The 24810-nt window shown below is 40.0% G+C and overlaps 1 protein-coding gene across 1 annotated transcript; it reads left to right on the forward strand.

Moving 5' to 3' along the window:
- The first annotated feature begins 2114 nt into the window (after nucleotides 1-2114).
- Nucleotides 2115-23720, forward strand: IRF4 (interferon regulatory factor 4). The gene is made up of 9 exons (XM_074199423.1): nucleotides 2115-2155; nucleotides 3966-4264; nucleotides 5384-5570; nucleotides 7088-7176; nucleotides 7946-8087; nucleotides 9273-9380; nucleotides 12619-12972; nucleotides 18384-18496; nucleotides 20013-23720. Exons 2-9 carry the CDS (start codon nucleotides 4046-4048, stop codon nucleotides 20154-20156), a joined length of 1356 nt encoding a protein of 451 aa, XP_074055524.1. The 5' UTR covers nucleotides 2115-2155; nucleotides 3966-4045; the 3' UTR covers nucleotides 20157-23720.
- The last annotated feature ends 1090 nt before the right edge of the window (nucleotides 23721-24810 follow it).

Consider the following 24810-nt stretch of genomic DNA (forward strand, 5'->3'; position numbering starts at 1 on the left):
GACTGTTTTTACCTTTCTTTTTAACTTCAAGACTTAGTAAATAAATACTTAATAACTGTTTATGACCTAACTTCATTTGATTTGTTTCCTCTTGGAAATTGTCACTATGTCAATAAATTCAGCTGCCAAAATAGTTTCTATTAAGAAGTTTATAATAAAATTTAAAAATTATCTTTATTTTGAAAGCTGGATGAAATTACAAATGAATAAGCCAGAAGATGGCGTTGAAGATTAACCAAGATATTTTTAAACAAGGTGTACTCCTGCTTTTTGAAAAGCTTTCCTTCAATGACTGTTGTTTTGTACTTTTGAAAGCAGAGGATGTAGATGTGTGAGGGAAATGATGAAACTGACTAAACTTGTGCAGAGAGGACACGTGTATGAAAGTCTGAAAACCTCTAAGAATAATTTTTGTTCCAGATCTTCCTCTTCCTCCACTTCCATCACTTTATCAGTGTTTTAATGAAAAGGAACTTAACTGTTTTAAAAAGAATGAGGACCAAAATGAAATTTTCTATGGGAATTCTCTTTGAACAAAGCTATTATTTCACAATCCTCGAGAAATTCTGATATTTTTATTTTGTTTATTTAATGCTGAACATTTATAAGGCACCTTAACTGGGGAGCTTTCTTTGAGATAAAAACTAGTTTCCAAGTTGGAATTGGAGTCTGGGGATAACTGAAGACTTGGATAATTTACTCTCCTTCTTTGATAACTCTGTAATTTAAATCTGGGGGGGCAGTTTGATAAATTCAAATAACATTCATTCACCTTAATTATAGACTCAGTAGATCATGACTTGGTATATCTACCGTGTGAGTAGAAAACTCAAATAGTGGATAGAGGAATGGATTTGTGGAAGATTTGAGATCAAATCCTGTCTTGGATGTTTCTTGGTCATGTGATTCCATAGGGCAAAGTTTCAGTGCCCCTGGCAACTAAGACTTAAGTTACAAAGCAATTCCCTCCTATATCAGTGAAAGAAGTTTTCACAGAAATGAAATGAGTCCAAACCAAATAATAAAAAGGGTTTCTATATTAAGTATTCTCTCTCTCTCTCTCTCTCTCTCTCTCTCTCTCCACACACACACATACACACACAGACACACACACAGACACACACACAAACACACACACACACACAGACACACTCCCAAAATCTAAGAATCACACTAATGATACAAAGTAGTATCAGTTTAAATGTAAAGAATTTTTAAAATTTTGGAGCATGTTGCTTTCTTTAGGTTTCTTGTGTCACTTAGAAGCTTCTATTTCCACTGTTGGCATTATTGTCATCTTCTCCTCCTTTTTTATTAGTATTATCAACTCAATAGTACTATCCAGGACTTCCAAAACAAATCCTGGACACAGTGACCAACTCCTCATTTTACCTCGTTTTATTCTTAGGGGTTGAGTACTAAATTATCAGTCGCCACAATGGGGTGGGCAAGGGAAAGAGGCCGATACCCCTTCGTCCACTGCCAGACGGAAACTCTCCCAGGTTGCTGAAGACAGGTCCTTTGAGGTTCAAGGAGCTGCCCCGGCGGCTAGGGTGCCTAGGTTGGCTAGGGCGCAGGGCTCAGGGCTCAGTCTTTCCCCTTCACGCAGAGTACGAATCTGGGTCTTATTTTTCTCTCTTCCACTCTCCTTTTTTTCCCTCCTCCTTTTTCTTCTCCCCTCCTCTTCCTCTCCTCTCCTTTCCTCTTCTCTTCCTCCTCCTTCTCCCCCTTCTCTTTCTCTCCTCTCCTTTCCTCTTCTCTTCCTCTCTTCTCCTCCCCGCCATCCTCCACACAACCCCTGCTCTGGCTTCCGTACAAAAAGAAGTCAATTCAGCCACCCCACTGCCTTCCAGCTCACACGTCTCCCCGCCCCATCCCCGTTATTAAAATAGCAGAAATTCAAGTAAATGAACTTTGCTCCCCGCCCTGGAAAGCCGCGCCCCCTTCCCGCCTCCCTCCCAGGCCTCGCCCACAGCCCACTCCTCCCTACCCCAGCAGTCCTGACCCCCTTCCCGCCCCCCTTCTGTCCCCGCCCCGAGCTGGGCTTTCACGCTTCATATAAAGTTCCTCTTTTCCCCCCCGCAGGCTTGTAGTTTCATCACTTTGAGAACTTTGCGACCCAACAGCAGACCTCTCCTCTGAGGCTGGGACAGAGGTAAGAACTGCTAGTCTCGAACCTCCGCCAAGGTGGGAGAGAGGAATTAGCCAAGCTTGGTCTCAGGGAGCCTGTGGGGGTGGGGTAGGGGGCATCCCGGGGAGATTCAGATGGGAGGAAGAGAGCAAGCGTCTTTTGAGGTGGATAGGTGGCCTGCAGGTGGCCGGATGGTTCCCACTGCACTCCTGTCACTTTGAAGTGGTGCTGCAAGCACACTGAACAGTCCTTGCATGCTGAGCGAGGTTTCGGGGCAGAAATCCACGTGTGTGTGCGGGAGGGGAGGGAAGAGGAGCCAGAGCGCCTGAGAAAAGAGACAGAAGGACACAGAGAATCTCACACACGCGCGTACACACACATAGAAAGAGACACACAGAGAGAGACAGCAAAGAATCGCAGGGGCCAGGGATGGAAAGGAAAAAGCATTTATGAAGCGTCTCCGTGGGGGCAGGCACTAGGCTTTGCGTCTTAGAAAATACTATTTCGGGATGCTATGTGACTGACATCACGAGGATAGTTGAAATCTGTAGGCTGCCAGAGGCTGTAGGCTGGATCTTTCCCGTGGGGTAATAGAGTGTGCCCAACGTCTTGGTGCAATGCTGAGACTTTGGAAAGATCCTGGATAACGATGTGCCCTTGCGCTCGCTCCTCTGGACGCTTTGCTCGAGCTTCACGTGGTGGCTGCTAACCAGGGGTGAAGGGAGGGCTGGGGGCGGGAATGGAGGGAAACAAATGGCAGCTACTGGAGAGACCTCGATAGTGTAATTCTTGAGCAAAGGAGAAAAAAGGGGACAGAATTGGAGTGGAGTTTCAGCCTCTGAGCTGCCTCTTCTGACGCAGGACGGAGCGCTCTCAGGCTATTGGATCTGGATCTAGACAAGTCTCGCAGCACTCTCAGCTGCTGTTACCGCTCCACCTGAGACGGGGTGGGCAACTCTTGGATCCAGAGGGCTCCTCCATCCTCCCCCTTTCTCTCCTCCGGGCGAGGGGGAGTCTGGGAGGCCCGTGGATCCCTCGTGAAGTGACTTTGACCCTGCTCTCAGTCCCACTTGCTCATCTTCTCTCTCTTCGTCCCTCTGAGATGAGCCTCCCTGGCTCTCCTCTAGGCTTAGGGCCCTGACCTTCGGGTAGGCACGTTTAACTTGGGAAGGGTGGGGAGTGGGGAAAGGAGAGCGTGAGACGGCGGCGGGAGTCTCCAAAGGTCGGGGTCACTTTTGCCTGGAAGCACCGGGGAGACCAGGATCGGAGAGGAGGGTTAAGGGAAAGCCCCCCAGAGCCAGGCGTACTGGGGGAAGGGCTCCCAACAGAATTCCCAATGTATTTCCAACTGAACCGATGTGGCAAACAAAGTCTCCACGTTCAAGTGGAAGGGCACGGCAGCATGGGGGAGCCGTGCAAAGTGTAACTAGAAATGTAAAAAGAGGGTGTTGGGTGTGTTGGGAGGGTGCCCGGGTAGGTCCCGGGAAGAAGACGATGCCTTCCAGAATAGGAAACACAGGCTCCCGGTGAGGGACCTGGTGAGCAAGGGAGACAGAGGTCGGCTAGCATGCAAAGCTCAGAGGGGTCTGACCACGCTCCCCAGGAGCGCGCGCTCAGAAGGGCTTTGGAAGGCCTGTAGGTGTTCAGAGGGAGGAGGGTGCAAAAGAGACAAGTCTCCAGTGGGAGAGTTGCAATCCTTAAGAAACCAGAAGCTTGCTTCCTCTCGTGAGCGTGGGGTTAACGGGAGGGAGGAGGAGTGGGGCTGACGAAGCATCATTGGCGCCGGCAGAGACTAAAGGGGCCGGCCTCCTGTTCCTTGTCCCCCTCTCTGTAGTTTGGGGTCGGGACATTTGTGAGCGCTAGCGGCGGCGGCGGCGGCCCGGCGGCGGCACCAGGGGACCCGGCGCGCGGGGCATGAACTTGGAGGGAAGTGGCGGCGGCGGCAGCGAGTGCGGGATGAGTTCTGTGAGTTGTGGCAACGGCAAACTCCGCCAGTGGCTCATCGACCAGATTGACAGCGGCAAGTACCCGGGCCTGGTGTGGGAGAATGAGGAGAAGAGCATCTTCCGCATCCCCTGGAAACATGCCGGCAAGCAGGACTACAACCGCGAGGAGGATGCTGCCCTCTTCAAGGTCGTTAACGCTTGGGGAGCGAGGAGGAGAGCTGGGGGGGGGGGGGCTGTCCCAGGTGAGCGAGGATGGAGGGGCAGGGGAGGGGACAGGAGGAGGGCAGCTTGATCTCTCGCCCATCCCAGGTCCTGCAAGTCGCCCTCCCCTGTTACTGTCAGCAGCAGCAGGTAGAGGAGGCAGGGGTGGTGGTTGGGCTTGTGGGACTGTTAGGGGAGGACCCGGGAAATGGGTAGATGTCTGTGGGATCCTAACCCTCAGGTACAGTCCCGCTGGAGACCACATGAGAAAACGAAAAGCTGGTAGCTTTCTGAGGTGTTTGCACAAATGAGGGGCCAAGTCACAAGCCCCGAAAGTGCTAGGTGAGCAATATCTAGAAAGTTGGTGCTGCTGACCCAGACTGGGAGATCTTTTTTAGGCAGAGAGGCCCTGCGCTGGAGGGAGCTGAAGAGCTTGGGACAGAACTCTTTTTGTCCCTTTGCCTCTGTGCACCTCTGTTTCTGTCGGTATCTCTATTTGAGTCTTTCATCCCTGTGTAAGTCTCTCATTCTGTTCTAGAGCAGGCTTACACTGATCTAATGAGAAAGTAGTCTCTTGCCACTTGTAATGTTAGAAAAGCAAGGGAGAGAGAGAGAGAGTCTTTTCTTAGATTTCAGCTATCTAAAAGTCTTTAAAACTCTATTCCTTATTATGGTATCCTTTGATTTTCAGGCAAATGATTCAGATTCCCACCAATGAAACCCAGTCTTATAACTGTGTGACACTGGGTAAACCACATTGTCTTTAATGTCTTCCTATGGGAAATGAAGCCTCAGTTTTCCTTATCTAGAGGAGATGATCTTGAATACATAACCACAGCTTTGGCAAAATCCCCAAGCCCTTTGAGCTTCCTTCCTCCGTTTTTGAGTCATTTTGACATGGTGACTGTTCATTCTATGGAACAATCAAGTTATTCCTCTTAAACCATCTCTCTTGAATTCAACAATAGTGTGCACAATTGTGATCTTATTGGTAAAGAATGGTTTTATTTGTAAACTAATAGATAAACTAATAATAAACTCTGCAGTTTTTAAAAAATCACTAGCATTTTAATTTTACATTTCCCTTCTTTACTTTTCTTCCTAGGCTTGGGCACTTTTTAAAGGGAAGTTCAGGGAAGGTATTGACAAACCTGACCCTCCTACCTGGAAGACAAGGTTGCGTTGTGCCCTTAACAAGAGTAATGACTTTGAAGAGTTGGTTGAAAGAAGCCAGTTGGATATCTCAGATCCATATAAAGTTTACAGAATTGTTCCTGAAGGGGCAAAAAAAGGTAAGGAATTTCCTTGCTGTTGTTATTTTTAAAATCGAATCTCATTTTTGTGCATTATATGCTGTTAAGAGTGGGAAAACATTCAATGCTTCAATTCTATTTTGTCATATTTTTTTCTTTCTTCATGAAAACTACCAGTCAGGTTGAAAATTCAAAAAGTCCTGGCTTCATTCTGAAGCTCTGATTTGAGTTTTCTATAGTAAAATATTTTTATGTAGACTTCTTAGATTTTAAAGATTCTACCACAACTTTCCCCCTTTAACCACTCCCCCAAGCCTCTCCCCTTCTAAATTCCCTATTATGATATAGGGCATCTCCATCCTCCAAGCCAACCAAGCTCCCAGCCTAGGTTCTCATCCTCATCCTTGGTAATCCCCCCTCCCTTGATATCTAACCAAAGTGGATAGATATCAATCAAACCTAAGTTCTGTCATTCTTTCCTTTACCACCTCTCTTCTCTGCCTCCTCTTTCCTGATAGTCATCACCTAGTGCAGACCCCCATCCCCTCATGCTTTGTCTATCGCAGCAACTTTTTGATTGATATCTATCCACTTTAGTCTATCTTCCACTCAGTTGTCATATTAATCTTCTTCGTGTGCAGGGTTGATGATTTCATCTCTCTAATCAATAACACAATGGCTCCCTATCACCTCAAGGACCAAATATAAATATTATGTTTAGCATTTAAAACCATAATATCTCCCTCTCTTACTTTTCCAGTCTTCTTACTCCTTATTCAGTCCCAAGTACTCTGTGATCCTATAATACTGACCTTCTTTACTGATCCTCAAATGAAATATTCTACCTCCAAATTCCAGGTATTTTCCAGGTCTTTTCTCCCTGTGGCTGTGTCTGCCTCCTAGCTTCTTTCAAATCCTAGCTAAAAATCCCCCTTTCTACGAAAAGTCTTTCCTGATTCCCCTTCATAGTAATGCTTGTTCTTTGTTGATTATTTCCAGTTTATCCTGTCCATATCTTGTTTGTACATAGTTGTTTGCAGATTGTTTCCCCCATTAGCCTTTGAGTTTCATAAGAGTAGACAATATCTTTTACCTTTCTTTGTATCCTCAGGCTTAGCACAGTCCATAATAAGCACTTAAAAACTTATTGACTAATTGCCTAATGTCACTCAATGAGAGGTATACTACAGATCCCCTGGCACTTATTCTTTTATTAGTTGGTGAATTACTCTAGTAATGTATGTCATAGCCATATTTCTGGTCACGAATCAATAACCCTTGGGAATTTTGATTATTCCCGACTAACTACCACCAAAAAGGCTAAACTTAAATTTATTTGCTCTAAGGATTTTTCTACCCATCATTACTTTTAGGAATCATTTCCCCCTTCAAATATTGCTGGCAAAAATTTTGCTTGATATACTTTCTGGATGGGATATTTTCTGAGGTCCCTTTTCACTTTGAGAAATTGTCATTCTGTATCAAAATTTATTTTTAACCTTCAACTTTTTATTATGTTTAAATGTACTTTCCCCCTCTTATCTATATGCAAATAGGAGCTAAACAAATGGTCTTGGAGGATACCCAGTTAATTATGAACCACTCTTTTGCAATGCCTGCTCCCTACCCATCACTACCACCTCAGGTGAGTTGCTGAACTTGTAAGTCAGAACAGAACAACTAATAAATTCCATTTAAAAAATCAAGCTCATTGTTTTATATGATAAGAACAAGGAAAAATAACAATTTTTTCCATTGAAAGAAAATTTTAAATATTCAAAGGGATTGTTGGGATTGTCTGATGTGTTTGATGGGAGTGGGGAAGGAAAATGGAGATGAGAGAGAGAGAGAGAGAGAGAGAGAGAGAGACAGACAGACAGAGACAGAGACAGAGACAGAGACAGAGGGAGATAGAGGGAGACAGAGGGAGAAGTAGAATTTCCCCCCCCAACTGATTCAGTTCTTCAGGGAAATAGACCTTTTGTTGAAATTTATAACTTGGGAAGAAGTGCTTTATCATGTGAAACCACAGGGCAGCTGATCCTAGTTGGCTTTTTTTTTAAAAGTGAATTACAGCTCTGTTTGATTGAATCTGGTGGGTAAAGGGAGGTAGTTTTCTCTGGGGGTATTTTTGGTGCCAGAGTTTAACCATATGATGAAGCTCTGCATAAATCAATATTTTGCAACAGTGCCTTGATTGTATTTTTTAAAATATTCTTTAACTTGGTGAGATGAATAACTTATTCTAAACTTTTTTTTTCTGATGATAGAACCACTCTTGGTCACCTGCCAAATGAGTGAATACCTAGGAAGTTCAGGAATATGGAAAGGGAAAATGCCCTTCAATCAATATGATGATATGGGATGAGTTCCTCAAAGCACTTTTTGTATTTCTTCCTTTTTGATCTGAACAGGTTCCAAACTATATTATGCCCCATGAACGTAATTGGAGAGATTTTGTTCCAGAGCAACCTCACCCAGAAATCTCCTATCAATGTGCAACTGTCCCTTTTGGAACTCGAAGTCACCATTGGCAGGGTCCTGCTTGTGAGAATGGTAAGAAGTATTCCAGCCCAGCCTTCTTTTATCCACAGTATTGTATTTTTGGTCCACTAATGCTGAACTCACTGATAATGAGACCCACAATTAAAAAAAAAATCACTGCTAACGTAGCAGGGACAAAGAGCTTCCCCTTTCTGGGAACACTGTAAAGGAAGACTGCCATGAGTAATTGCAAGAGGGAAGACAGTTCCCTAGGCAATTGAGTATCTTTTTACCTATTAAGTGGACTATTCTTCATCTCTTCCCTTCTCTTTACTGGGAGTAAAACAAAAGACTATTGATTTTCTGGTGTGGATCCTAAGTTAATATATTTAAACTATGTTATAATCAAGTAATTCTGAATCTTATCCTAAGGAGAAACCATCAAATGCCTGCTGTAGTAGATTTCTTCAATTCTTAGTTTTATTCCAAGTCCTATGATGTGGGCCAAGAACTTTATTAAACTTTCCCATCTAAGGATTCTTGAGATAGTGAGGAAGTAACCAAATAATTTTGCCCTCAGGAGATAGAAAGCCGGGCTTAGAATGGAAATGAATCATCTTGAGTTCAAATCTGACCTCAGACACTTATTGAGTGACCCTGACTGTCTTGGTTTCCTCATCTGTAAAATGACTGGAGAAGCAAATGGCAAATCACTCTAGAATCTTTGTCAAGAAAACTCCAAATTGTTAAATATGACTGAACAACATTTTTCTCATTTTTACAACATGAATTATAACATCTGTCATAAGACATTGAAGTAAGAAAGAGGACTAACCTTGGAAAACCAGAAAGATTCCCACCCATGAAAACATTAATAAGTTGTGTAATCTTGCGCAAGTCACTATACTTATCACTATTCCAGGGAACTTACTTAAGAGTTGCTGATCAGTGGAGGGAGTTTTCACTCAAACAGTTCCCTATTGGTAAAATTAAAAGTGTGTATGAAAAAAATAGCAACTGTCACCTGTATCCTAACTTGGTTTCAGTTTGCCTTCACATTACTGCCTGTCTTGTGATATATTTAGCATTAAGCTCCTAGGGTCTTTGCTCTAGAAGACCTCTGAGGTCTCCAGTTTATTTCCCAGGTTTATTTTGTGGAGTGGTAGGAATAGCAACGTTGCTTCAAAAAAGGTGCTTGCCTCTTCCTGACTTTGACTGTCAGTTAAGAAATCATTTGGTTTTTATTTGTAAAAACAGGTTGCCAGGTGACAGGCACCTTTTATGCTTGTGCACCACCTGAGTCACAGACTCCTGGAATTCCCATAGAGCCAAGCATAAGATCTGCTGAAGCCCTGGCCCTCTCAGGTAAGTGTGATGTTCTGTCTATCGGTGTAAGCCACAGAGAAAATGGGGTCACAGCAGTTCTTCCTGGTGTCTCTCATTTGTAGACTAATGAATGTGTAGAACTCTGGTGACTTGAGCCTCTCTGAAAAAGAGGACTAATCATTCATTAAACCTTAAGAACCAGGTGCAAGGCTAAGTACAAAAAGAGGCAAAAAACAATTCCTGACTTCAATCCTACAATCTAATAGGGGACATAACATGCAAACAAATATATACAAAGCAAGCTACATACAGGATAAATAGGAAATAATTAAGAAAGACACTAGAATGAAGAGGGATTGGAGAAAGAAAGAAAGAAGGGATTTTAGTTGGGACTTAAAGGAAGCCAGGAAACATAGAAATTCATCATTAATATGGTGCCTTCAGCAAAAAGTGATTTGTTATGGCAGGAGAAGTATAGGGGAGTTGGTACTGGCCTCTTTCCTCTTTGTCTGTTTGTGTATCCATGTTCACTTAAAAATTAAACTTGAACTATTGGAAGTAACCAATAAAAAGTGACAAAATTTTATTAAATTGATCCTTTAGAATCTTCTATTTCTTTTCAGTGATTATCATTTGAATTGAGTTGCTTGTTTATCACTATTGATTGGTCAATAAATGAAAGGAGATAATAGCTGTAAACCATTTTGCAATCTTAAAATACTATATAAATTTTAGCTATTCTTATTAGTAATAAGAATATGCTCACAAATTTCATTTTTGATGATACACATGTTTACTCAGTAAATATACATTGAGTGAGTATCCACTATAGCAGTGTTCAGAGTATTAGTAAATATTATCAGAGTTTGATTTCTGAGCAAAGGTTGGATAATAAATGGTTGTAGGTTACCACTTTCATTGCAACAATTATCGTTGCATAGCAATTAGATTTCTGGACCTAATTTCCCTTATCTTAAGGAAAGTCAAAAGCTATAGCTTAGTCTGGACACCAAGAGGTCAAATCAGATTTTCTTTCTTTCAAGCTGCAACATGGTATTGAACCGTCTCTACGATTCATCTTTGGTCCTAATTCTAACATCAGGTGACTTTTGATGTAGCATAACTGTAGACCAACCAGAGAAGTTAGATAATTCCCTTGAATTGCATTGTGAAGGGATTTGACTGTACAAATCAGTATTAGTCTTTGGTGTTACCTTGAATTACCTTTGGTGTTACCATTTTAAAACTGATATTGGAGACTGTACTATATGGGGTTGGGGGGGGAAGAAGCTATTTTTCATAATGACTTTTGGATTCTTGATTTTCATTTATTGCAGTGTCAGAAACTGAGAAGACATTAGCTTTTTTTTTGACATTAGTTTTTAAAAGGTCTTCTGAGAAGTCACAATGATTGGGGCAGTAAGAATTAGATATGAGAGCATCTGTGTTTTTAGAACTTTCATACTCTATTCATGGGTACCCCAATCTGCGTGGGTGCTAGAGGAGTAGGAAGTAAACAGCTATTTATGTCAGTGTGACCTTGTGATAACTGATGTCACTAAATGAAATGAAACCTGCCCCAAGAGTCACCTCCAAAAGGCAACACCTCTTTATCAGTATATACTTTGAGTCCTTGGTGTTTGAGTCTGTCTGCACAAACACACAGAGTACCAATGAGCTGAGTCAATTCTCTTGATTGGAGGTTTGTGGGCTTTATTTTTGGGAGTCTTCCTGTCAAGATTGATTTGTTTCTTTTGACCAAATTGAGCAAAAATTTGTTCTCTTCCACTTAAATATGACACTGAATATATACAATTTAGGAATATGAAATCTGTCCACAGCCTTGCTTAAGACATTAAAGAACTCTCTAACAGAGCAAATTCTTCCCCTTATCTAGTAAATGCTATTTAGGATCCTTTCTAAATAGATTAAATGAATAAATTTGTAAATCTCATCATATAAAAATTAGATCACACAGTCTTAAGGACTGTTGTCAAATGTCAGGTATAGTTAAATAGAAATTTAATTGAATTTGTCACCTTCAAGAAACTTTTTTCCCCCATTACTGGTTAGTTTGCAAAGCATTTGTGGATATATGATTATTCCTGTCATTTTGAAAAAATAATCATTTTTTAGAAAGATTATTTTTATTTCCCCCCCATTCTTGCTTCCCTCCCCCCACCCCCACAGAAGGCAGTCTGTTAGTCTTTACATTGTTTCCTTGGTATATATATATATTGATCTCAGTTGAATGTGATGAGAGAGAGAGAGAGAGAGAGAGAGAGAGAGATCATATCCTTAAGGAAGAAAAATTATAAGAGATAGAAAATTACATAATAAGATAATGGTTTTTTTCTAAATTGAAGGTAATAGTCTTTGGTGTTTGTTCAAACTCCACAATTCTTTGGATATAGATGGTATTCTCCATTGCAGATAGCCCAACATTGTCCCTGGTTGTTGTACTGTTAGAATGAGCAAATCCATCAAGGTTGATCATAACCCCCTTATTGCTGTTAGGATGTACAGTGTTTTTCTGGTTCTGCTCATCTCGCTCAGCATCAGTTCATGCAAATCCTTCCAGGCTTCCCTGAAGACAAAATATCATTTTACAAAATTTTCCCTTCCTTTTCTTCTCTTTCCTTTTTCTTCTCTTCCTTTCTTTTTCCCTTTCTCTTTCCCTTTCTCTTTCTCTTTCTCTTTCTCTTTCTCTTTCTCTTTCCCTTTCTCTTTCTCTTTCCCTTTCTCTTTCTTTCTCTTTCTCTTTCTCTTTCTCTTTCTCTTTCTCTTTCTCTTTCTCTTTCTCTTTCTCCCTTTCCCTTTCCCTCTCATTCATTCCTTTTTTCTTTCCTTTCATTTATTTTTAACTTTTATCCAATGATTTCCATACAAATACCTGCCTACCACCCTGTACTTTTATTTCCCTAATTCATACCTGTGCCAGTCTTTCCATGGAGCTTGTTCTCAGGTGCTGTATCACCCAAAGCTGAAGCAAAGCATAAACCATCAGTTGTCAGAGCACAAAGACTGGGAAATACCATTCTTTTCATTGGTTATGGTTGACTCTAGAACTCTTCTTAAGTTCAGGATTAACCCTCTGGTTTGAAAATAAATACTTGATAATTAGTACAAGACTTGTTATTTTAGACATATCAGACCCACCATTAGCAATATGAAAACAAGTTAAGTGTCATTTAGGCAAGTCAATGTGATGTCTGATAGCATGGTTATAGAGTTCTCTTCTGTTGATGCTGACCATAAAACAAACTTCTCTCTCCAGATTGCCGACTGCACATCTGTTTATATTATCGTGACATACTGGTGAAGGAGATAACCACCTCGAGCCCTGAAGGCTGTAGGATATCTCATAGCCAGAGCTATGATGTCAGTAGCCTGGATCAGGTTCTCTTCCCCTATCCAGAGGATAATGTCCAGAGGAAAAACATAGAAAAATTGCTGAGCCATTTGGAAAGGGGAGTCATTCTCTGGATGGCACCTGATGGGCTGTATGCTAAGAGACTTTGTCAAAGCAGGATCTACTGGGATGGACCTTTGGCATTATGCAGTGACCGTCCTAATAAGCTGGAAAGGGAACAGACCTGCAAACTTTTTGACACACAACAGTTTTTATCAGGTAAAACACTTACTTGTCTGGATGTCTGTCAGTATTACTAGGAGGGAGGGGATAATAGTTAAGAATGACTAACTCATCCACACATAGTCAGGGATCTTTGCTGTGTCAATTCTGTACTTGCCAAGGGTCATCCAGGTTTTCTGGCTCAGCTGTCATGCCTCTACTTTGAGCTGGTATGGGTGGGGGAGCTAGAAATCCAGTTGAAATGCTTGATAGGATGACCTTTTACATTCTGGTTTTCAACAACTAGTATCCCATGAATAGAAATTTAGGTGTCTTAGCAATATGTTCACTAAGAGCATATGTATTAATGTCTCAGACCTTTAAATTTCCTAGAAAAATTGTAAAGGTTAGCGTTAGAAGTATGTTATTAATAATGCAAGCTCAGATGTGTCATCTTTATGCAACTGCCTTTTAACATATGGAAACTTGAAATGGGTCTATTGAATTTGACTAAAGAGGGAAATTATTAAGCATTATTGTTTTGAGTTAGTTTTGTGATGGCATGTGTTGATTATAATGGGTTGCTTTTTGTTATGTATCTGTATTAGATTTGTCCTAGGCTAATTTTGATAATGACAATGGTCCCATATTTCAAAAACCTATCCTAAGGGATTAAATTTGTGGTCTGGGTTGCTTCTTTTGGACAGGAGAGGGAGGGGATAGTAGCTGACCCATTTCTGATCAACTAGCCTATTTCCTGCCCTTTGCTTAGCCTTTAATCCCATAAATTCATCACTGATTTCTGGAAACCTCTAATAAATCGTCCATTTTTTCATGTATCCTTTGACCTTTGAAGTTATTCTTACTGACCTAGAACATTGACAGATGTCAACCATGCCAGGCGGAGGTAGTCCAGGCCTTGGTAGAGTTTCTTAAATACTGTCCTATCTTTTGAAAAAGTTGCTCTTTTGGTCTAGATCATTTAAATTTATACTCTTTACTTGAGATTTATTTGAAATGAAAAAATTCAAGATAAGGATTGAACCTGTGATTTCTCTGATTTAGCAAACTCCTAGGTAGGGATACTCCCTAAATCAGTATTGGTTGGCACCTTATATGCTGCTTATTGTTTTCAGAGCTTGGAAAAATTAAGAGATTTGCTCAGGGTCATATAACCAATATTTGTCAGGAACACTACTAAAATCTAGATTTTCCTGGTGTCAAGACCAGTTCTCTCTATTCATTGTTCCATGCTACCTTTGGTACTCATAAAATAGTCATATTATAGTTTCTGGAAACATTTAAAAATATTCTTATAGAATTCTATTTACATGTATTAAAAATAGCACAGGTTATTGTCAATACTCATATTTTAAGCAAACTGAATTGGATTTGTGGGAAGCATGATCTATATTATGATCTATAGTTGACTTCCCCAGGTACCTAATCAGCCTACCAGGGAATGACATAAAACAAGAGGGAGAGGAGAACTTTTCTCTAAGAAAGTAAAATTGCAAGGGTACTTTACATGTAACACAGTGGATAGAGAGCAGTCAGGAAGACTAGAATCTGAATTCTGCCTCAGCCTCTTACTTAAATAAGAAACTTTCCTTCCCTGTACTTTGGTTTCTTATTCTGTAAGATAAGCCCTAAATCTGTGATCCTCTAAAGGAAACCCTTTGTTTCTTAAGGGCATCTTGAACAATACTATAGAACTCTTTACAATGGCTGTTCCATTGTGTTCCGTGGAATGGGGATCCTGTGATATTGGAAAGAGGACAGTAAGTAGGGGAAGAGCTAACCCTATGTTTGTGGACCCTGCTTACATTGGATTCAGAATGTTAGGCTAGCCCTTCTAAAGGTAGAATCAGGGAAAAGGGAAGGGAACCAGAACTAGAGTCAGAAAATCTGGGGTCCAATACAGCCCCTGCCTTGTCCTCTCTGTGTATGAAGAGGAAAATCATTTAGCATCTCTGGGCCTCACAGTTCCTTATCCTTATAAATGAAGGGAGGAATCTGGGGGTGATCCTTCTGGATTCTTTCATCTCTCTTGTTCTTCAGACATGATATGTAAGATTTCATATGTTTGGAGATAGGAAGGAGTCACAGAAAATTATTCAATATGAGCTGGGCATGGTCAGGGTTGGGCTTGCCACAGCTCTGGAGGCATTGCCTGCTTTGGCTGAGGGAAATTAGGGATGTCACACGAATAGGGGCTTTTAGCTCAAGAATCCTAAGAAATTCAAGAAAATCACTTCTGCCTTCCTGAGTTCCCCTTGAAGTTTCAGTTTGCATTTCCTTCCTGTTCTGAGCCTCAGCTGCATGTTTTTAAGCCATAGCTTCTCTGTACCTGAAAGACTGGCACATTCAAGCAGTGGGCAAAAGGATTCCTGTGAAATGTAAATGGACCATTCTGGTCCCTTAGATTGCTCTTCTTACCTGCCCACAAGCTAGTATCTAAGTCAAACACCAGAACTCTATCTTTGAGCTGGGTTATGATTTGTTTATACCTGTGATGCTTCCTTCTAAGTGAAGGTTCAAAGGAGATCACAGGAGATGGAGTCTAGAGCTCATGTTGAAAGGAAGGGAGCTTCAAGGCCACCTCATCTGTCCCCAACCCCTTTATAGCACAGCTGAGGAAACTGAGATCCAGGGAGGATGGAGCCTTATCTGAGGCCTTATAGGGAATAAGTATCAGAGGCAGAATTTGAACCCAAATCCTCTGATTTCTTTACCAGTGAATGTACTTTCCAATATCCAGAAAGTGCTTTGCTAACCTTAGAGTGCTGTATAACTAGGAGTCATTATTATGATTATTTGTTGTTGGTGTTCAGTCGTATCTGTCTCTTTGTGATCCCATTTGAAGTTTTCTTGGCAAAGATCCTGGAGTGGTTTGCTATTTCCTTCTCCAGTTCATTTTACAGATGAGTAAACCAAGGCAGTCAGGGTCACTCAGTAAGTGTCTGAAGTCAGATTTAAACTCAGAAAGATGAGTCTTCCTGATGTCAGATCCAGCACTCTATCTACTATATCATCTAACTGCTGCTGCTTGTTCTTCTTGTTCTTCCTCCTCCTTCTCCTCCACCTCTTCATCTTTTTTCTTCTTCTCCTTATTATAAGTCATTACTATTATTATTAGAGAGCTGGGAGATTACCAGGACAGAATTGAGTCCACATTTCAGCTCTAGGTAGGTGTTCAGATGGCATCCACACAGGAAGAATCAAATGAAGAAAAGAACATTTGTCCAGTGAAGGTGGATTAGGTAGACAAACATCATAAACCATAAATTCCACTTTTCTCTTAACAGGGAGATTGGTCAACCAGTGTGTTGCTTCAGCTTTCTACTCTCCCGGACTTGTTTCCAGATTTCATTGAAATAGTTTGAATTCTGGAAACAACTGAATACCTCTACATTTCTATACTCTTCTCTCTCACATAGCCAAGTGAATTAGCTTGAAACTCTTCTGTAGTTAAAGAGAATGATGGAAAATTTTTCCATATCTACCCATCTAGGATACACAAACTGTAAGTCACAGCCCTTGGAAGCATCTAGCTAATAAAAGAGGCAGCCACAGGGCTATTGCACAATTTAGGACTAATGTGTCAAATAGATTTGAAGACTTGGGATGTTACCCTTTCTTTAATGAACTGACAAATCCCAAGACAGGAATGTCTTGAACATCAACAAGGGGAAGATGGGCTGATGAATCAGATTGTGCCTTTCTCTGCTCAGTAAGGCTCCAGTTTCAATTAGAAATATTCAGCAAAGAAGCTGTGGGTCTGGGCTATATACTCTGGCTCCTGGCATACCTTTGTGCTCGGCAGAAGTAATTAATAGCTGATATTACTTTTCTGCTTTAGTAGGTGCCTGGAAATACAGTTCAGCATGAAATATTTCAGGCACGGTACTTTCTAGAAGATGTCCAAAATGTATAGTATGAATATACCCCACACTGATTAAAGCCTATAACTCATTATTTTGTCAGGGTGTACTTTTATTTTTCCATGTAATGAAATTTCATTTTAAATATGAGGTCTAAAATGATCTAAACTAAAATAATAATCAAGGGAAGTTGGTAGTACAGTATATAGAATGCCAGGCCTGGAGTCAGGAAGACTTGTCTTTGTGAGTTGAAATCTGGACTCAGATTCGTACTAGCTGTGTGACCCTGAGCAAGTCATTTAACTGTTAACTTTTAGCCTTAGTTTCCTCTTTTTTAAAATAAGCTGGAGAAGTAAATAGTGAATCACTGCAGTATTTTTATCAAGAATACCTCAAAAAGGGTCATGAAGAGACAGACATGACTGGACAACAAAAATGATAATCATTTTAGGTCATGGGATATTGGGGAACCAAAAAAAACCTATTGAAGCACTGGGAAGAGTTAAATTAGTGATCCATAATGGCCTTTTAAAGGGAGATAGGATCGTAGAGGGTCAGCCGGACTCCACATTATACAAGTGAAGAAGCTGGTTCTCAAGAGAATGAAATGACTCACCCAGAAGCACACATTGAATTAATAGTAGAGCTAGAATGAATACCTGGGTCTCCTGCCTTCTTGTCTGTATGCTTTCTTCTGTATCTACCATCTGCTTCCCAGACAATGAAGTCTTCCCTCTCTTTGACTTATCTTGGCTTGGCCATAGAGGGAAGCCTTGTGGAATGGCATTGGAAAGTCACAGAAGTGACGTGGTAGGTGGAGGGAGATAAAAGCTCAGGAAATATTTCTTTAAAATTTTGATTTTTTTTCCCATGGAAATCAAAACATTTTGAAACATTTTGTAGTTAATCAACTGCTCTCAAACTATGATAACCTTTATGAATGTTACATTCACTTTGGTTCTCTCTTCTCTTTCTCTCCCTTTCCTTTTCACTTTTTTTTCCCTTTTTGTTTTCTTTCCTTCTCCTTTCTCTTGCTCCTTCCCTTCCTCCTTTCACTTATTCATCTTAACAGTTTCATCCTTTTTATCTCTTTTTTTTTGATTTTCAGAAACTTTCCCTTTTTTTGCCTGGGGGTCTGTGAAGTTACAATTTCTTTCAATATAACTAATCCCCTTTGTAATTCTATATATTTTGTTTTATGCATTTAAAAAAACATTATTAGGGGTGGCTAGGTGGCGCATTGGATGAAGCACCAGCCCTGGAGTCAGGAGTACCTGGGTTCAAATCTGGTCTCAGACACTTAATAATTACCTAGCCATGTGGCCTTGGGCAAGCCACTTAACCCCATTGCCTTGCAAAAAGCTAAAAAAAACCCCATTATTGTGAGAAGAGTGGTCCATAGGCTTCACCAGTTTGCCAGAGGGGTCTATGACACAGACAGTGATGCTGCCTACTGCCATGCCACATGGTGTATAGATAGACAACTTATTTTCTAGAGTAGTATCACTATTAAGCACCTTTCACATGACTTGGAAACTTACAGTGCATGAAGAGGGTTTTCTGAATGTCTTTTTTTATCTCCAGAGTTGCAATCTTTTGCTCACCATGGTCGCCTTGCACCAAGATTCCAGGTAGTTTTGTGTTTTGGAGAAGAATTTCCAGACCCCCAGAGGCAAAGGAAACTTATCACAGCCCATGTAAGTATTCACTTACTGAATTTCTATGGTATTAGGAAAAAAGGAGTGACACTTTTTATTTTAAGTAAATAATGAATCCTATCACATGAGAAAATAAAATACAAAGAGAGACAGAGAGAGACAGAAACAGAGACAGAGACTGAAATACAAATGGAGAGATCAAGACTGACAGAGAAGCAGAGAAAGAGACAGAAAAAGATGAGGAGGAAAAAAAGTTCAATGAACAACAAAAACTAAACGACAAGGGACTTCTCTTCATCATTATATTGATTCACTGCATGATTGTGAGGCAGACAATTTAATCAGTGTTAAAAAAAGAAAAAAACCGAGTATTTCAGTATGGAGGTGCACTAGGAAATGACAATCTAAATTCTTTTTTGAAATTCTCTATTTCCCCCTTTGAAAAATAGTCAAAATGAAATTTACAAAGTTGCCTTTTTCCCATATTAGCTGAAAGAGATACTGGAGGTCATTTAATCTGATCCCTTCATTTTTATAAGGGCTTTTTGCCTGGGGTTCATGGAATTGCTAAAAATATTCTTGGATAATTGTATATAAATATAATAGTTTTTTTTGTAGTTCTATGCATTTTATTTTGTGCTTTAAAAGAATCATTTTGAGAATAATGAGAAAAGATAGGTTTCTTTGGACCTCTAAAGGGGTCCAGTACATAAACCATGTTAAAAACCCTGTTTTGCAGATATGAAGAAACTGAGGCCCAGAGAAGTAAGTTTAGACAGAAAAAGAGCAGAGATTAAATTTGGATTTAGGACCTCTGACTCAGTCAGCAGTCAGACAGATGCCATGGTCTCTAAAGGTTGAATTCTGTAGGGAATTTAGGGAATGATACACTTGCAACTTTCTCTGCTAGGAACCTTCTCTGACTTTTCTGTATGAGGGAGGTAGATTTTTGGAAATTAATGAAATCAGGATTTTCCTTGCATCTCCAATAACTTGGGGGTTTTTGCCTGTACAATGAATGCAACAGATGTGGGAAGATTCAGTTTATTGAACTCAGGTCATTCAGAAGATTGCCCCAGTCCACAGTTTCATTTTTTCTGGTTAAAGGTACAATTTCAATGGCTTGTAAATTTCAAGTCACAGATGAGTCTATAGTTTAGAATCATAAACTAGATTTGTAAGCAAAATGTGAGGAGCCCTAGACCTCATTTAGAAGAATCATCTTACTCAGGAACACAAATCTAGATAGTTGGCAAGGCCAGGAGAGAACCCAGGTCTTTTTGTTTCTAATCTAGTTCACTTTAAGTCTCAGGAGAGAAGATCATCAGTAGATTCTGATCAGTGTTTAATATGAAATAAACATATGGATGAACACAAGGGGGGGAAAAGGTCAACTATCTAGGTGTTTCCCAGGGTCTATATGTTTTGATCTTAGGTGGCAGTAGATTCAGATTTGCACTTAATAATTTTTTTTTTAGTTTGCTTGTTTGTTAGTAGATTAAGAACAAAATGTATTTCACAGAACATTATAACTGTTTTTTTTTTAATCATTAAGGTTGAGCCATTACTTGCCAAACAGCTCTATTACTTCGCCCAGCAAAATAGTGGACATTTTCTGAGGGGTTTTGATTTACCAGAACACATTACTCGGCCTGAGGACTACCATCGACCAATTCGACATTCCTCCATTCAAGAGTGAAAATACCGAAAGCAACGTTTTAAAAATTGCATCACAATGAGTGTCTAAGAAGAATAGCTGTGAAACATTTTTCCCCCTTTTCTTGAATAAGGGAAAACAATACAGTAGAAATCTCATGGATTATATACAAGTGATAAGATATGTTAGACTGAACAATGGACTTGTTTCAAAAGGACTCATAGAGCTGAATGGTCTTCTGGGTATTCTGGTCTCACAAGGATTCTGCTGTCATTGGGAATAACTGTGAAAACCAACCAAATAGCATGTTTACATTTAGTTAAATGTTATCTTTGATTTGATAATGGCTTTGACTGAGGATGGAATAGCACTGCCTTTTCAAGACTGAAATTTAACCAGAGTGATATAGGTTGAGCTAGGGCAGCTAAATGGTGCAGAGGATAGGACGCCGGGCTTGGAAGTCGGAAGGACCTGAGTTTAAAACCAGCCTCAGAGACTTAGTAGCTGTGTGACCCTACCAAGTCACTTAACCCTGTTTGCCTCAGTTCCTCATCTGTAAAATGAGCTGGAGAAGTCAAACCACTCCAATCTCTCTGCCAAGAAAACCCCAAATAGGGTCACAAAAGGGTCCAATATGACTGAAACTACCGAATAACAACAAAAATAGCAAAGGCTATTTATGTGTTCTGAATCTCAGGGAAGTTATATCTATTCATGAAGTTACTCTATCCATATATTAACATATTGATTAGCTCACATAGAAATTATAACTTTTGTGGAAAAGTTTTTGACCAGAAGGGAATTATTTTTGGGCATACTACTGGCTCAGGAATGGTTCTCTCCTTGAGAATCATGGGTTTCATTCCCATAACCACCTCTTTCCCTTTTCTGATACCCTCCAAGAACAGAAATCAAACTATGAATCGAGATTCTCCCCATGGCCAGCTCTTCACCTCCTCTCCCAGCTTAGAGAGTAATACTGATGGCTAAGATAGATGTATATACTTTCAGTGTTGTGTGGTGAATAGATAGAAATGTGTGTGTGTGATATAGATGTTCAGCTTTTTCTCTATTCTTTGAAAAATGTTTTAGTACATTCTTTAAGAGGCAGTTCAATTGCTAAAGATTTTTGAAACTCGTGATATTTTCCCTCTTGTTTTGCTCAGTTTGTTTGGCTATTAGTCAGTTACCCATGGTTACACTAAAGAGGAGGAGCCAGGACAGTCAATGTGGTGCCTTGTATTAGGAAAAATGATGACAGCATTGAACTTATTGCAAACTCTGAGTTGTTTTTGCTTATGTCTGGATGTCACATCCTTCCTTATACCAATAATTCTTTAACAGAGGTTTGGATTTGCTATGCTTTGTCCAATGTGTAGATTAGGAAATATATTCGCTAAGACAGCTAGTTCCCTAAATAGTTCTCATAAATTGTTTTGTTTAGGAAAAGTGAAGTGTGTATTTCCCAGTTCAAAATATGTCCAGGGTAGTGTGGAATACTGGAAAGAATATTAGACTCGGGTTAAGTACATTTCTAGTCCTGGCTATCCCATTTACTCTGTATATGAGATCTTAGGCAAGTCATCTCACTTTGCTAGGTCTCACTTTACTTATATATATAAAATGAAGGATATTGGCCCACTTCATCTTTAAGGTCTCTCCCAGTTCCAGATCCTTTGATCCTATGCTTTCCTATGTCATTATTTCAATTGATTTTTCAGTAGATGCAAACATTGCCTTGAAAGTATTCTACCAACTAGTGAATGTATCTGGCTATACTCCTAGGGGTGTGTAAGTCTTTGTTTTAATGAATTATAGTGATTTATACATCTTATAGATGCAAAATATTGTGGGGTATATTATCCTATTTGTTTGGAAGAGAATTTGGAAATTGTATTCTTACATTTTCTATTATTTGTAAGACAAGGGAAGATTCAGAATCATTCTTGAGTTAATGCCTCTGTTACCAGGATCTGGACTGTATTTTTTTCTTCAAGGTAAATGCTCAGGGGCAAATCAATCCTCACTAAGCCCTTTAAACCACATACCAGCCTCCATTCCTTCCAAAGGTAAGCTGAGAGACATTAAGCTTACAAAAGGAAGTGATTCACAGCCAATGAGCATCTCCCAGAAAATCTGACATCACTCTAAAAGCAGTATTCTGGGGATAATACAGCTTTCTAAAATGTCTTATAATCCTCAAATTGAAACCATTTCATTTATTGAAATCAGCACCTGATTTCAGAATTCAGTTAAATGGGTATTATATATATATATATGTATATATATATACATATATATATATGTCTTAATACTGAAGAGAGAGGGAGAGGGAGGGAGCAGAGAGGAGGGAGGGAGGGAGAGAGAGGGAGAGAGAGAGAGAGAGAGAGAGAGAGAGAGAGAGAGAGAGAGAGAGAGAGAGAGAGAGAGAGACTTTGATCCTCTGAAGTGGAGTAATCAATTAGTCCCAGCTTTACTTGTAGAATTTCTTGAGATTTCATGTGACCTTTACCAGCTGCAGGACAAGAAGCAACATTTTCTGACATATTGCAGACAGGTCAGCTGAGGAAAGTTAGCATTACCTCCCTACCTTTGGACTGTTAACTGGAGAAAGGGAGCTGGACCAGAATGAAAAGAGAATGATCCAAAGGTGATTGGAAGGAACAAACATCCCCCACTGGTGCAACATCTGTATGATTGGTACCACTTGAATAGACAAATTAGTATGTATACCCGAAGCCTGTCTTTGAGCCCCCAGAATCCTTGGGGTTTGGTTTCTGATTCATGTTACTCTGTGAAATACCAGAGCACTACTAGAATTCTTCCCAAATAATGGCTTCTTAACATTCTATGATAGTTCTCCAACAAACTAGAAGTATAGTTTTACTAGTACAAGGTCCTAGTACAGTTATTTGCTTTAGCAAAAAAAAAATTTCTTTCCTGATCTTAGGCAGAAGTATAGAGTGAAGCATTATTAAATGATGGAGGACTAAAAATCCAAGATAACAAGGGGTTATAAGGAAGTAGAAAAAGCCAGTGATAATGAGGGAAGTCTCTATATTTTCCATTCCATCCTCCACAACCATAGCTTTGAGTTAACAAGGTTGATGAGGTAACTAATCCAAGAAAGACTTTTGTAGTGTGCTGGTATTTACAAAGGTATTGTTTATGGGATCACCAATGTGGAGTCATCAAAATTCTTCATTTTCTGACAAATATCTCTGTATATATAATTGTATCTTAATTTCATTGTAAATTGGTCAGTGTGGGTAGCATTTGTGATAATCTATGTTTTGAATAGTTAATTGCCAATAAAGACATTTTTTTTTTACAGATTGATGAATTGCTCTTTTTTTCAACAACCAAAAGCACGGAGTCAGCGACATGATCTTGATAGCTTTAGAAACACTTCCTACTTCTGTTCTATCCCTTCTGAGAGCAAGTTGCTTCTTTGGCTGGCTACTTCCTTCCTGATTGTATGTGCCCTTGAAATCAAATCTCTCAGTGTTCAGCCAGCCTGTAGAAATCTGCAACCAAGGATGAGTTCTGGGTTTGGGGACCATTCTTCTGAAATATGTAAATCCCAAATAGAACAATCTGCCTTTCCCCACCACCTCACCCCCCTTTTCATGTCTGTTTTAATGTCTGTTGTGAGCATGTGTTGGTTTTGTATCTCTGAGACTTCTCTTTCTCTCAATAAGAATACAGTAACAATGGGGGGGATGTAGGTTAACTAAATCTTTAAGGTGAAGTCAAACATAAAACTGTTTGTGGAAAAAAGACACAGGATGGAGGTGAAATCCCCTTGGCCTTTAAAGTGTCAGTCTATATTGTTTACAACTTCTGTGAGGAGCTGGAGGTGGGGAAACACCAGACTCGTCAGGGCTCTTTCAGGAAAGTGAGATGCTTGCTGTCACAACTTCCACTCTTAGGTATACATTCCCCTTTCTTGATGTAAGAAAAAAAAGGAATTTCTCCTTTTTCATTTTCTTCAGTTTTGTGCCATTTAGTAACTGAAATGACACAACTGTTCTGTAGGACTGTGATAGCTATAGCTTAACAATGTGGAAAGGGAAAAATTGTCAGATCTTCTATTATTATGAATGTTTTAATTTATATTGGAAACTGCAAGCTTTTGTCAATGGAATTTGTATTGACTAGGTCCAGGAACCCCCCAAGTACTGGAAAACAGACATGAAAAGGGGTGGGTATGGTGGGAAAAGGCAGATTATTCTATGTTGGATTTTCATATATCAGAAGGTTGATTTTGCATGATTTATTTGGTATGGTATGGATTCTTCCCTTAATATAGTCACAATTTCTCTGCACATTTGTAGAAGGTGTCATTGTTAGATATAGTCTATCAAGTACCTAGTAAGCACATACCATGTCCCAGACATTGTGCTAGTCACTAGGGAAACAAACCCAAAGGAGTTCCTACCCTCAAGGAACTTAAATACATTCTATAGGAGGAGACAACATGATGATAGTTAATATTCATATAGTTCTAAAAAATTTGCAAAGTTTCTTTTATGTATATTATCTCATATTTTCCTCACACAACCTTGGGAGATAGGTTTGATTACCAACTCCATTTTACAGATGATAAAACAGAGAGGTTAAGTGACTTGCCCAGGGCCATAGAGCTGGCAGGTTTCTGAAGCTAGATTTGAACTTGGGTCTTTCTGACTTCAAG

This window comes from Macrotis lagotis, chromosome X (assembly GCF_037893015.1).
Source record: "Macrotis lagotis isolate mMagLag1 chromosome X, bilby.v1.9.chrom.fasta, whole genome shotgun sequence".
NCBI classification, from domain to species: Eukaryota; Metazoa; Chordata; class Mammalia; order Peramelemorphia; family Peramelidae; genus Macrotis; species Macrotis lagotis.